The sequence below is a fragment of the Alternaria dauci genome, chromosome 3 (genome assembly GCF_042100115.1).
Source record: "Alternaria dauci strain A2016 chromosome 3, whole genome shotgun sequence".
In the NCBI taxonomy this organism is placed as follows: domain Eukaryota; kingdom Fungi; phylum Ascomycota; class Dothideomycetes; order Pleosporales; family Pleosporaceae; genus Alternaria; species Alternaria dauci.
This window is the reverse complement of record NC_091274.1, coordinates 986,021-998,203: the sequence shown is the minus strand read 5'-3', so window position 1 is coordinate 998,203 and position 12,183 is coordinate 986,021. Positions and strand designations below refer to the sequence as shown.

The window sequence follows — 12,183 nt, the reverse complement described above, 5'->3', positions numbered from 1 at the left end:
CGTCCGGCGTTCAAACGGTTTTCTGTACGTGACTCGCAGCAAGATTCCCACGGTCGAACACAGACCCTTTTTTTTTCCTGGCGGGATGAAGTACGAGGGGACTGCATCCGACGCCCCCGGGAGGTAAAATCAAACGCCTCTTGGCTAGCTGCCTGGGTAGGGTTTTTCAATTTATCCCTCAGGGGCGTGCATATAGAGCTGTGGCTGAGTTACTTGGCTAGGAGGCATGGCAGAGGGATGATGGCAGCAGGTACCGAGGCCCAAGGTAGAAATTTCGGAGGTGTCGGCGTGATCATTGTTGGAAAATGTACGCACGGTGGCTGTAGATGAGAGGCGCAGCTGCATTTCCGCGGCAGCATGAGTCGAGTGCTTGCGCATTCGCAAATAACTCAGCTCGTATGGGTAGGGACGTATTAGGCGCCATGGTGAAATTGTGATAAGCGACGCCTCTGCGTGCAAGCCTGCACAAATAACGAGACAAAACTCATAGCAGTTCACAAAAAGTAGAGAAGAGAGATTTTGAAATTGCGCAATGCGTCATGTATTTTCTTTTGGTAGCTAGAAGCCTCCAGTCTCCAACTTGCATGGGTATCTAAGATGTTGTCCCGTGCACCAGCCCTAAAGTCTTGTACAGCGAAGCGAAAGAAAAACCGGACAAGCCAGCTATGATCAACGAGCGACGTGAAAAATGAGGATCAGCGCTCTACTGAGCAAAGCATCCCCGATTACAGTATGGGATCTACAGTGAGGGTAGAGCGAGATGTAGAAGAGAAAAGCTGAACAGGAACCGCATCAAAACGGGTTTCCATCCGTATACTCCAGTCACCGGTCCCTGCCTGATGCGTAAAAAATGAGTCGTAACATGGTCGTGCAAAGCGCTGACCCTGCATGCGCTAGCGAGATATCAGAATCTTGGGTATATGGATCGTGGTATGGTTGGAATAGACGCTTAGACGATCTTCCAGTTGACGCCATTGTAGCGGGTGATTTCGGTCAGGCCAAGGCCCTTCCAGACAGCATGGGAGAGATCGATATCGTAGTCGTGCACGCAGCCAGGGCAGAGGTCCATGATCTTGGCGTTGGTAGTCTTGCCTTGGAACTCGATCTCGATTTCCTTTCCGCACCAGGGGTTGGTGGACGCGCCGGTCATGATGTCGTGCTTGGTTCCTCCCTGGGCGTCCCAAGCGCCTTGAGCAATGGCAACGACAGGCATGTCATCGGTAAGAGCCTCACCGCAAGCACCAGCGGCACCCGTGTTGTCGTAGATGGTGATCTCTACATCCTGGAATGACGCACCGGAAGAGGTGCCGGCAGTGCTAGGGTAGCTCGCCGCAGCGGTTGAGGGAGCAGGAGCAGGAGAGTAGACAGGCTCAGGGGCAGCGGAAGTGACTGCCGTGGTGGTTGGCTCAGGCTCAGGAGCAGGCGCTACATAAGAGCTCTCTGGGGCTGGGGCAGGAGTGGTGGGAACGGGAGTGTAGACTGAAGTAGGAGTTTCCACAGGCGTGTAGACGCTTGAGGGCTCCTCGGGAACGACGGGAGTGTAGGCTGGGGCAGGCTTGGAGCTGGTAGGAGCAGCCTTTGAAGGAGCAGCTGAGGGAGAGGCCACAACCGAAGAAGTGGGTGCAACTACGACAGTGCTGGTGGTGGATGGCTTCTCGTAGAACTCGCCAGCACTGGTAGTAGTGGTAGCCTGGGTGACTGGCTCATCATCCCAGACAGTGGTGTAGACGACGACTGTCTCAGTGACAACCTCAGTCTTGTAGACGAGGGCACGCCTGTCAAAGGGCGCAGCAACGGCGAAGGAGCCGAAAAGGAGAGAAGCGAGGACAGTGGATGTCTTCATTTTGGTGGTGTGAATGGTTGGATAGCTGAGAGAGTGGTGCTATGGATGATGGTTTGAGGTTTGCAGGGAATGACTGAACCGGCTAGCAGTTCAAATGGGTGGTAAGTGAGTTGTGAGTTGTCGCGTTGACAATGGTTGGTGTCAGGAATGACAGTTGTAGACAAAAAATGCCTGGAGGGAGTGAATGAATGAACAAGAAGACCTCGAGCCTGCAGAATGAGTGATACAGGAGGAGGGAGCAGCTTGAAATATAGAGAGAGTGTGTGTGGGTGATGGTGTGGGTTAGTGAGTAAAAGAAAGGTGGGCAGTGGGTTCACATGGTTTTTACGCTACGAAGGGCGCTAGAACGGGCCCCTGGCAACGTGCCATCGCTTGTGCATCGCATCCTCCGCTCACCACGACGCCCGTCTAGGCTGTTTCTGTCACTGTAGGGTCTGCGCCTCCGGGCCGGCTGCTGGTGGAACGGTGTACCATGGCGCCCTCAACAACAACGCTGACCTCCTCCCCGAGTCGTCGCCGCCCAATCCAAGTCGTCGGCACTCATCTCCACCAGGACCAAGTTGCCACTTGCTTTTGCTGGTGTTTATGCGCTTGCAAAGGGCACTCCTAACGTGCCTTGCTTCTGTTCTTTTTTCCCACACACTCCCGACGTCTGACAAGGCGCTCGTTTGCAGCTAAATATGGCCATGTTGGAAATACCGCGCCGGCTGCAGAGCTGACGAGTTTCAAGCTTCCGCAAGTGGAATGGCGATCGGGCACATGGGGCCAATCACAAGGCTGTGCCTGACGATCACTGCATCGCCGGAGCTATTCGCGCCGTCTTCCGCCAGGGGAATGGCTGGAGCTGAAGCCGGCAAACGAAACATGCCAGGCACAGCGTGTCTGCGCCTCGTTTGGGCGCATGTCATCACCGCACATGAGGCACCCGCCGCCCTGATTGACCTGTCTGGGACATCCAACACACGTGTACCGCAACCAGTCGCGCCAGGTCTTGCTCGGCTGACAGCACAATGGGCCAGAACGCAAAAGTCCACGGCCACTTCCGGCGCATGCCAACCGTGGACACGCTCTGCTCGTCGCCGATTCGCGACGTGGGACCGGCTGAAGAGCCGTCACCGCGTCAATGTGACATACACTCGTGCCCTTCTTCTGCCGGACCGCCTCAACGAGAGCCGTCGTTCGCTCGCTTTTTCTGCACGCCGCATACTCCACAGCGTCTGGCCTTGGTGATGATGACATCCACAAGCCGTCAGCATGCGCTGGAAATGAATTGTGGGCCCGCTGCAACGTCGGCCTTGTCCTACTGGTTCCGCGCGGCAGCCATGTGCGAGAATTTGCGCCCTACCTTATCCACCTATCGATTGCGATACCTATCCATCTCCACAGCCGTTGCATCGGGGCCTATCACATGTATGCCGTCAACGTTGGAGTCTTGCTCTTGGCCTGCAAAAGAGTTTTCATTCATCTCACGCTTCTCGGCAGCATGCGCCTCAAGGAACTTTGACATTCACACATTGTACCCGACCGCGCGTCCTTACAGAATGCCTTGGTCATGTCTAGCACACTGTTCAAGAAATCGCAGTTTTGTCATAGTGAACCGACTTTTCTTTGGAGCCAATACTTGGGAACAACTTCCACTTTGTCGGAGGAAGCCGCACAATAGGAGTTGACGCTACGGCAAGTCGGATGCGCTACTTATTTGTTGGCTCCTATGGTTCACTGGGTTTGGCTTGAAGAAGCCTACCAAACATGTTGAGTTGCTGAGACCGATGTTTACCGCATCGTTCTAGATTCCGACATCGTAACAATTGCGTAAGAATGAGTCTTCTTCAGCATCTGTCGCCTGCAGGTCCGGGAGAACGCTCATGTTCTGAATGTCTATGCGTGTTGCACGGCACCCTTGGCTTGTGCTACGCTAGGATGTGTCAATATGCTTTTGCCGTCAACCTGCAAAGCACCGTCATCGTTCAAAATTGGCAAAGGATTCCCTGTCAACGATATGCGTACCAAGAACACGAACGTGGAGGATGAGATCCCGAGTAGCTAATGGTAACGTTGCTCCGGTCGATCACCGTGTGGTTGATACTTTTATCAAATGATCTACTATGCGTGTATGCACAGCATCTCGATCTGCTTCACATGCTTTATACTGGCAGACTATGAGGGAACTTTGTGTGGCTAACTACTAGCGGCATAGCATGGGGAAATAACTAAATACACAGGCGCTAATCCGAACCAGAAATCACCTTTACTGGAAATTGGTTTGGGTACATCAAATTGAGACACATCATACGCGATCGTAACCTTGATCATGGCTATGATGAAGACAATAAAACAAGGAATATGGACCGAACAACATGAGACTACATGCTCTCGGACAGCCAGGACATGTGTTCGCATTCCCATGTCACTTCTACGTGACTGGCACCTGCGGCGAGGTTTCCACAACATGGTCTTTGATGATTTTTGTTGATCGGTTGATACCGCTGTATCTTAGACAGGGCACATATGAGCTTCCATTGTACCTTCAACTTCACAATTCAGGCTCAGGTCTGGAGCATCCCGATGTCACCTTCCAGCGTCGTAGTCACCTTGCGTATAGACGAGCTTATGTCCACAGTCCATTCATCTAACGTCTAGTTTTCTCCCATCGAATGCTAGGCTCCATTTGCAGGCTGTAATATCTACGTGGTAATATAGCACTTGTTTGCTTTGTGCCAGCAGTCTAGGCTACCAGTATTGATCGCATCAGTGTTTCAAAGCAATACATGAGCTAAAGGCAATAGTTCAATACCATACCTATGCAAATACAAGGATGCGTTCGATGTCTCCATCATACGCTAACAATCTACGTAGGCAACTACAGGGGAGCGTGCAATTTTCCCTGTATGGCGTGCAGGAGTTTCTCTAGAGTGCTCTCTAGCTTTATGAACGAACACGAACCAACGATGCGTTGCGTAAATCGAGCCCAGAATCACTTTGTACGTAAGAAAAATCGTTGTTGGCCGTGCTAATCGTTACATGTAGCCTTGGAAATGTCCCGGTTCCGCTTCATGGGGTTAAGCCTCACTTTCGAACACCAGGAAGCATTGTCAACTGTCACTCATCCAGGCTCGACCTGCGTGGTAATGGCCATTACCCAGACACAAGGTCCGACTTCAACTTGTATTTCGAGTTTAGCCGACCTTCAGGCGGCATCCAGCGTTCTTGAACACTGGGTTCAGCTTTCCTATGCCAAAGTCCAGCATCACACCAGTAATATCAGTGACGGTGCTCAGAGTACTTGGCACTGCTAAGACACCCAGCTGGTAAAGCAAGCAAGTCAGCTGTGCTGCTGTAACATCGCTGGGCAGCTTGCCATCGACAATGATATCGAATGGCGTTGACAAGGCATCAAAGTTATTCGTGCCCACGTTACCTCCGAACAGCTTGGGATACTTGAGGTACAAGGCCAAAATCTCGGTGGCAACGTCCGTGATTTTGTAAGGCTCGAAACGCGAGAACCAGTTGTCGGGAATGCGCTCAGGGACGTGACGCCAGCCACCAGGTGCAGATGAATCTTCAACAGCTCCGAAGAAGGACTGGAGATGATGTCAGAATATCTTGTATGGTTTGAAATGTCGGAAACTTGCCTTCATTGTTGCGAGATCAGGCACGCCCTTGTCGCCGTAGCTGGGGAAAAGCTCGTAGAGAAAGGAGGCGGCTCCGTAAAGCAGTAGGGACAGCGGCCCAAAGAAGAAAGACGGATTCTACGAAATCAGCTGTAAGCACGAAGAATATTGTAGCTCAAAGATGAGATTTTCGTACCTCTTGAACAGACTCTTCGTACCGCTGGCTGCGGTATGCGGCAAGAGCATTGCGATCGAAGCTTCCCCCAGAAACCCTGTCAGCGACTGCCTTCATCTCTGCGAACAGTGTGCCATTGAAGCTGTAGTTGTCACTGTTGGCAACGAAGAAGTCATTGCGCGTGAGTGACGAATCGGACTCGAACTTGTTGTGGCCATTAAGACCGGGCTGTCTGCCCAGAAGAGGAAGCGTCGCGGTGCGCGACGTAGCATCGCAACCGATACTCAATCGACCTGAGAGTACGTCGCCGCCAGCCTCAATACCAAGCACGGCAAGGAGCACGGCTACATCGTAGCCTACGTTATAAACATTCTGCTGGGCATCAACCAACTCCTGGAAGTTGGTTATACCGTCATGCGAAAGGAAGTTGTGCTATCTCTTGTCAGCGACAGTATCGTATACAGTACTGTCTCGCAGGCTTACGTTGGCTGCAGCATTCAGACCTGGGCATGGTCCACGAATATCGTTGGGCCCGGGAGCAGTGTAGGCGTGAGCCGTATCGCCGTCTGCTGGGACTTTGATACCACCCTTTTGGCTGCCAGGGACACCGTTCTTGGCTCCGGTGTAGGTGTAAGGAGCAGTATATGGAGCGGCACCCTTATGGACAGGGTTGAAAGGGCAACTAGCCTGGCGTCTTTCGACAGCGCGCGAATCCCTAAAAAGCCCAGAGTTGACACCTGGCTGGCCAGAGATCCAGGGGTAGGCGATGGCAGCCGAAGCTTGGAGAAGGACGAGAGAAAGAGTATACATGGCAAAGAGGCAATCCTGAGGTGACGTGAGATGATTTACTCAAGATGGCTCGAGAGCATGGTTCCTGTCTTTGATCGTATGCGTCTCCTACTTATACTCTTTTTCCATGTCCTCATATATTCAGTTTCTTGTTCCTCGATCATACAGATGTGAAGCGGGACCGAGACAAGTTCTTCATACCATCACACTCAGTATCGCCATCATGAAGTCTTGGACGTCCGCCTCTCTCCATTGGCTGAGAAGTGTCTTACTCCTTTGGTTGCACAGTGTGTAGTTGATGATCGGCTTACCCCGAAGTCGATCGGCGGTCATGTTACCCAAGTTTGGTTGATGCAAGGTACCTAGGAGTCAGGTCCGAAAGGAAGTTGACAACCAGAACGAGGCTATTGATGCAGACCCTTCTGGTCGCTTTACAGATGGAAATGGCGTCGCGCTTGGACAGAAGGTCCGCTCTCCACACCAGCTAGTTCACGCCACTTGCCCGAAGCAGTTGGATGTGACGATCATCTTCCAAGAAAGGAGCCAACCATTCTCCAAGGGTCCAGAGTGGTGGTTTGCGGGGCAATGAGGTATCCAATAGCGAATAACTTATTTCTGATCTACTGTGGTCATGTTGCATGCGCTCAAAGGAAACGATCGGCAACGACTACTACTATCGACAAGATACCGAGGCAGCCTCCATGTTGTAAAATCTATAGGACAAGGTTGAAGTTGTGAGGACGTAATTGGCATGGGAGTTGATTGCACTTGGTATAGTAGAAGTTGCGCTGGCTCAACATCTACCCCAGTGTGTGCGCGCATGTGGAATTTGTCGGCAGGCGTAGAAGTCGCGGAAAAGCCATATGGGACGACAAATTAAGGAGTGCTGAAGTTCTAATCATAGTACTCTCAGACCAGGTTCGATGATGAAGAGCAGGAGACTCCTTAATCATAATTCCTGCTTGATTGCACCATGCAGGTGGTTTTCAAACAGCGAGATCACGCAACTCACAGCCTCACAACCCGCTATGGAGCAATGTTGTAAACTTCAAACTACAATGTCTTTTCGAAAAGGTTGAGGGCGTTTCGTCGCGATCTAATTTTATTCCTGTAACCTTGACTGACACCGTCTTTAGGACCTCTAGCCTGGCGAGGCAAGTTCTTGCTGTTCGCGAAACTTCCCCTCACGCTGCAGAGAATCGGATGGAGAAGGGATCATGTTGTGCTAAACAGTTGAATAGATCGACAACATTAAGAGCCGGCTTGAGGCGATGTAAGAGCGTGGTATGGGTTATAGGGTTGTGGTGTGGCACTGTATTTGCGCCAACCTGGAATTCTCCAACGAGACCTTTCTTGATGGAGCCTGTTGATTGCCCAGTATGCAAGTCCATCGTCATACGCAGTCCATTTGACGATTTGAAGTATACCGGGCGACCCAAAGCCGTGTACAGCAGCCATGCAGCGGTCCAGAAGAATACCTAGGTACACTTTGGCTTGGCTGGGGTATCTATGGGCAACCTTGTACCACGACGGAAAACGCGGCAATACAACGTGAAGTCTTCAAACACTATCGCCCCTTCATAGTTCGCACCACTGACTGATGCCCACGGGTCTTGTCCAGGACGACCAGAGTGCAGATGACCAGATTAAAGCGCTCGGGAGACGCCCGCTCGCAGAAAGCGAGGAGTGGAACCTCAGCAACATCTCCATGGGCCATTCCGTTCTATGCGCCACCGGCAAAAAAGCGAGAATGTTACAGGATTGCCAGGCAAATGCCCGGAGACATGTGTAGACAAGCCTGGTGCCGGGAGGGCGTGTTGGGTAGCCGAAAAGTGGCCGCGTCCCAAAAAGCGGCCGAGTCCCCAAAAAGGCCCTGTCCAGCCCAACGCAAAACCAAAAAAGAACAGCGACAGTATACTCTCCAGCGGGGAATTGAACCCCGGTCTCCCGCGAGCTGCCAGTTGTGGTGGTGACAAGCGGAAATACTGACCACTATACTACTGAAGAAGAGTGGATGTCGCAGACGTGATTGATGCTGAGGAGTGAAAATTGTGCAAATACAACCTTCAGTGAGTTTTGCAAACCAACAGCCGCATACGTTCTTTGTATCCACTTTGTTTTGGAATGAGGATAGCAATTGGTGTGGCTGGGGTGTGGATATCTGTGGAGACCGAAGAAACTAGCGAGCGGTGAGAGCAGCTTCCGTCGGCAAAAAGACGTGTCGACAAGAACGTAGCATGTTAAGAGCCGAACGGCGTTTACTCTATTCTTTCTGGTAACGCTAAGTGTAGAGGATTATATACAGATCGCGACGGAGAAAAGGACGCCAGTCATGCGGATGGTATCGAGCGCCAACATGATGCAAGTCGAGCCGACTCGACTCGTATACGCCGCGCGCCGATTAGGATAGTACAAGATACGAGTGATGTGCACGAATCGGCCATGACAGGTCCTTCAATTACACTACAGCTGCAGGTGCTTGTCTGCAGCTCATTTGTTGACCTTGGATTCGCGGCCCACGACGGGGTTGTGGCCGCTTGGGAACTTGCTGTCCGACTGCAGGAGCTCATCGGGTTTATCTGCAAACAATTCATTTAGCCTAATCCCAAATGCAAAGAGGTGTGCACAAGCTTCCTCATCAGAGGTTGACATACCATGACGAGCGTAGAGGTGATAGTCCTCATCTGTGTACTTGCCTACATGACCGCTCTCGACATCCTTGCGCGTGAGCGAGAGCTTGTTCTTTGGTAGGCCCATGGAGCCGAGGTAAGCGACGGAGTTCTTCCACTCGACATCCTTACGCTTGTTGTCCCACTTTAGCTCCTCGGCCATAATATCAATGACCTTGGGAAGGGCTTCGAGAGCGGCCTGGGCGTTCAAGAACGCGAGACGCATGCGGCGCGCAATTACGTCGGTAGCAGTCTGAGCGTATTCATGGCGGACGCAGTAGCGGACCTCGCCGTCAATGTATGGGTAGAGCTCAGATATCTTGACGCCGCGGACAGGGAAGCGCTGCTCAGTGGGCGATGCAAGAGCTGCGACGGTCCATGCACGGTCACCGTACGCCTGGCAAAGGTACTTGGCTACGTCAGTCTCAATGCCGTAGTGCTGGATGAGGTTGATGAAGAGGGTCTTGGAGAAGCCGTGTGCACCGACAAGTCGGACACGGTGGGTCTGGCAGGTGCCGTCGAGAGGAGCTTCATCCTTGACCTCAGTTCCGCTAATGAGAGTGGGGTTCACGAGCGGCTGGGTCTTCAGGCCGTACTCCTTGATTGCCTCGTCGACAGTCTCTTCGGCCATCTGGCGGTAGGTAGTCCACTTGCCACCTGAGCACGTCATCAGACCGGAAGGAGAGGTGGTGACCAAGTGGTTGCGGACGAGACCCTCGGTCGCACTCGCTTTGGGGTCACGGACAAGAGGACGGATGCCAGACCAAGCAGCAAGCACATCGCCTCGGCGAACATTGATCTCAGGCTGCAGGTAGCGCTTAACCTCCTTCAGAATCCAGTCAATCTCTTCCTCACCGGCAACGGGATCCCTCTTGATATCACAAGCGGTGTCTGTTGTACCCGCAATGGTGTTGCCCTGCCATGGCAGGAAGAAGATGACACGACCGTCAGAAGTGTTAGGGTCGATAAGACCCATGTTTGCGGGGCTGTAGTAACCAGGAAGGATGACGTGAACACCGGAGCTAGGGGCGACAATTTCAGGCACATCCTGGTCGTCCATTTTGCGAATGGAGTCGGTAAAGGGGCCGGTAGCGTTGATGATTCCCTTGGCCTTGATCGAGAACTCTTCGGCCTTCTTGCCATCGCGCTCAGCAATGCAATCCTTGGCCTTTGCTCCGCATAGACGACCGTTAGCGTCTTTCTCAAGGCTGGTGACCTCGACATGGTTGACGACAGTTGCGCCGTATAGTGCAGCAGTCATGGCGATGGAAACGTTCATGCGAGAGTCGTTGTGCGCACCATCTGATCAAGTCAGTTCCTGCAACAGACCAAATGACTGCCAATCTTACCGTAGTAGACCAGAGCGCCGACAAGGCCGTCCTTCTTCAACATGGGGAATGCGTCCAGAGCCTTGCTCTTGGTCATGTAGTATGAGCTCTCAATGTTCTCTGAACCAGCAAGGAAATCGTAAAACTTGGTACCAGCCCAGAAGTAAGGCGCTTGCCACCACTTCTGGATGGGAATCATAATCGGCAGCCATTGTGACAGGTGAGGAGCGGTATCTAAGAAGTAACGACGCTCGCGAAGAGCTTCGACGACGAGAGCGTATCTAAGCCCCAGATTAGATATTGCGGGGATGTTTTCTCGGGCTACTCACTGGTTATAGTCCAGGTTCCAGACAGCCTTTTCTAGATATCGTACACCACCGTGTACCAGCTTTGTGCTCTTACTGCTGGTACCACTGCTAAAGTCGTCGCGCTCGACAAGCGCAACCTTGAGGCCTCTTGTAACAGCGTCGAGCGCAATACCAGCCCCGGTTGCGCCACCACCAATGACCAACAAGTCATATGGCTCTTCTTCAGCCTTTTCGGCTGTAGATGGTGTAGAGCCGCCGCCCAGCCACTTCTTTGCCTTCTCTGCAACCTGCGATACGACACCAGCGCTGCGCTTCAATTGTGCAATCTGCTCTTCGCGGCTTTTAGCAGAGGGAAACTGTGGCGGTCGGAAGACACCTCCCTCGCCATATGTGGGTGGTGGGACTGCGGCGGCTTCTGAGCCAGGGATATCGCGAGGTCGGAGGGTGGTGTATAGAGCGGCGGTACCGACTGCTCCAGCACCGGCTGTATAAAGCAGCGGCTTGATGAAACGGCTTCCTCGTCGGGCAGCCATGGTGATCTATGGATGGGTACAAGTCTCTGGAGATGCAATCGCTCCAGGCGGTGTTCGTCTAATGTACAAAGAGTCGATAAAGGTGCTTCAAAGATCTGCTGAGGCTCGAGCCTGTAAATGTCAGGCGCGGCCGCGCAACGGAGCTGGGGAATTGGGGGAGGCGGATGGGGATGACTTACCTCGAAAAGGGGTTACAATGGCATGGAGAACATGGCATTCAAGGTAGCTTGAGTTTTTCCGATGGCGATTTCGTTGTCAAGAACAGCTAAAACTTTGTAGGGTAGGATGACGAAAATGGTGGAGCGACGTGACGCGACTCCACTTGTACAGGGTCGGCTTGCAATCGCCCGGATAGGATCCGTCTCTGCCGTCAAAGGCACCGAGATGAAGCAGCGGGGTCGCATAGATGCGCCTGTAAGCCGCACGTGGCTATCAATCCTTTTCGCGGCCGCGCGGCTTGCGAACCTCGAGCAGCCCAAGAAACCGAAGGTTGCAAACTCGTCAAATGACAGCTGATGCGGAACCTCTCTTCCGGCCCCCATCACGATTTGGCGGAGATGGCCACTGCCCATGGAGTGCAATGCCAAGAAGGCCCACGGGTGGGGCAGCAGAGCCTCATGATGATCTCATGCCATGTGGAGTCAAGCTTGATACTGTATGTGTCCATGGTATTGATTCTTGTTGAGTGTCGAGTTGACAATCTCCTCCTGGACGCCTTGTCCCGCTCCGCACATGACACTACAGTAAATTCAAAGAATGACTGCACGATCAGCTTATGCGAGGTCTTTGATGTTGTCGACGTCGCCTGTAAACACGTGGAGCAACGGTCCGCGTTGAGTACCTAGGTACGTTCTCAACATTTCTATATCCCCCGATAGGGATCGTTTGTGGCTCCACTCGGTCTGGTGCAAGACTGGCATTCGAGAA

At 52.6% G+C, this 12,183-nt stretch overlaps 3 protein-coding genes across 3 annotated transcripts; all 3 read right to left on the bottom strand.

Moving 5' to 3' along the window:
- Positions 1-525: 525 nt before the first annotated feature.
- On the bottom strand, positions 526-2,127 carry ACET3X_003985 (uncharacterized protein). Its single transcript, XM_069450140.1, has one exon. It carries the CDS (start codon positions 1,841-1,843, stop codon positions 950-952), a length of 894 nt encoding a protein of 297 aa, XP_069307963.1. The 5' UTR covers positions 1,844-2,127; the 3' UTR covers positions 526-949.
- A 2,892-nt stretch (positions 2,128-5,019) lies between these two features.
- On the bottom strand, positions 5,020-6,439 carry ACET3X_003984 (uncharacterized protein; the record flags this gene model as incomplete). The annotated part of the gene is made up of 3 exons (XM_069450139.1): positions 5,020-5,424; positions 5,651-6,061; positions 6,113-6,439. 3 exons carry the CDS (start codon positions 6,437-6,439, stop codon positions 5,020-5,022), a joined length of 1,143 nt encoding a protein of 380 aa, XP_069307962.1.
- Positions 6,440-8,908: 2,469 nt separating this feature from the next.
- On the bottom strand, positions 8,909-11,473 carry ACET3X_003983 (uncharacterized protein; the record flags this gene model as incomplete). Its single annotated transcript, XM_069450138.1, has 6 exons — positions 8,909-8,997; positions 9,073-10,389; positions 10,437-10,696; positions 10,745-11,207; positions 11,324-11,367; positions 11,436-11,473. The coding sequence occupies 6 exons, from the start codon at positions 11,471-11,473 to the stop codon at positions 8,909-8,911; spliced, it is 2,211 nt and encodes a 736-aa protein (XP_069307961.1).
- Positions 11,474-12,183: the final 710 nt, after the last annotated feature.

Bases quoted from the DNA above. Each gene is read 5' to 3' on its own strand.
- ACET3X_003985 (XM_069450140.1), bottom strand. From the start codon at position 1,843: ATGAAGACATCCACTGTCCTCGCTTCTCTCCTTTTCGGCTCCTTCGCC.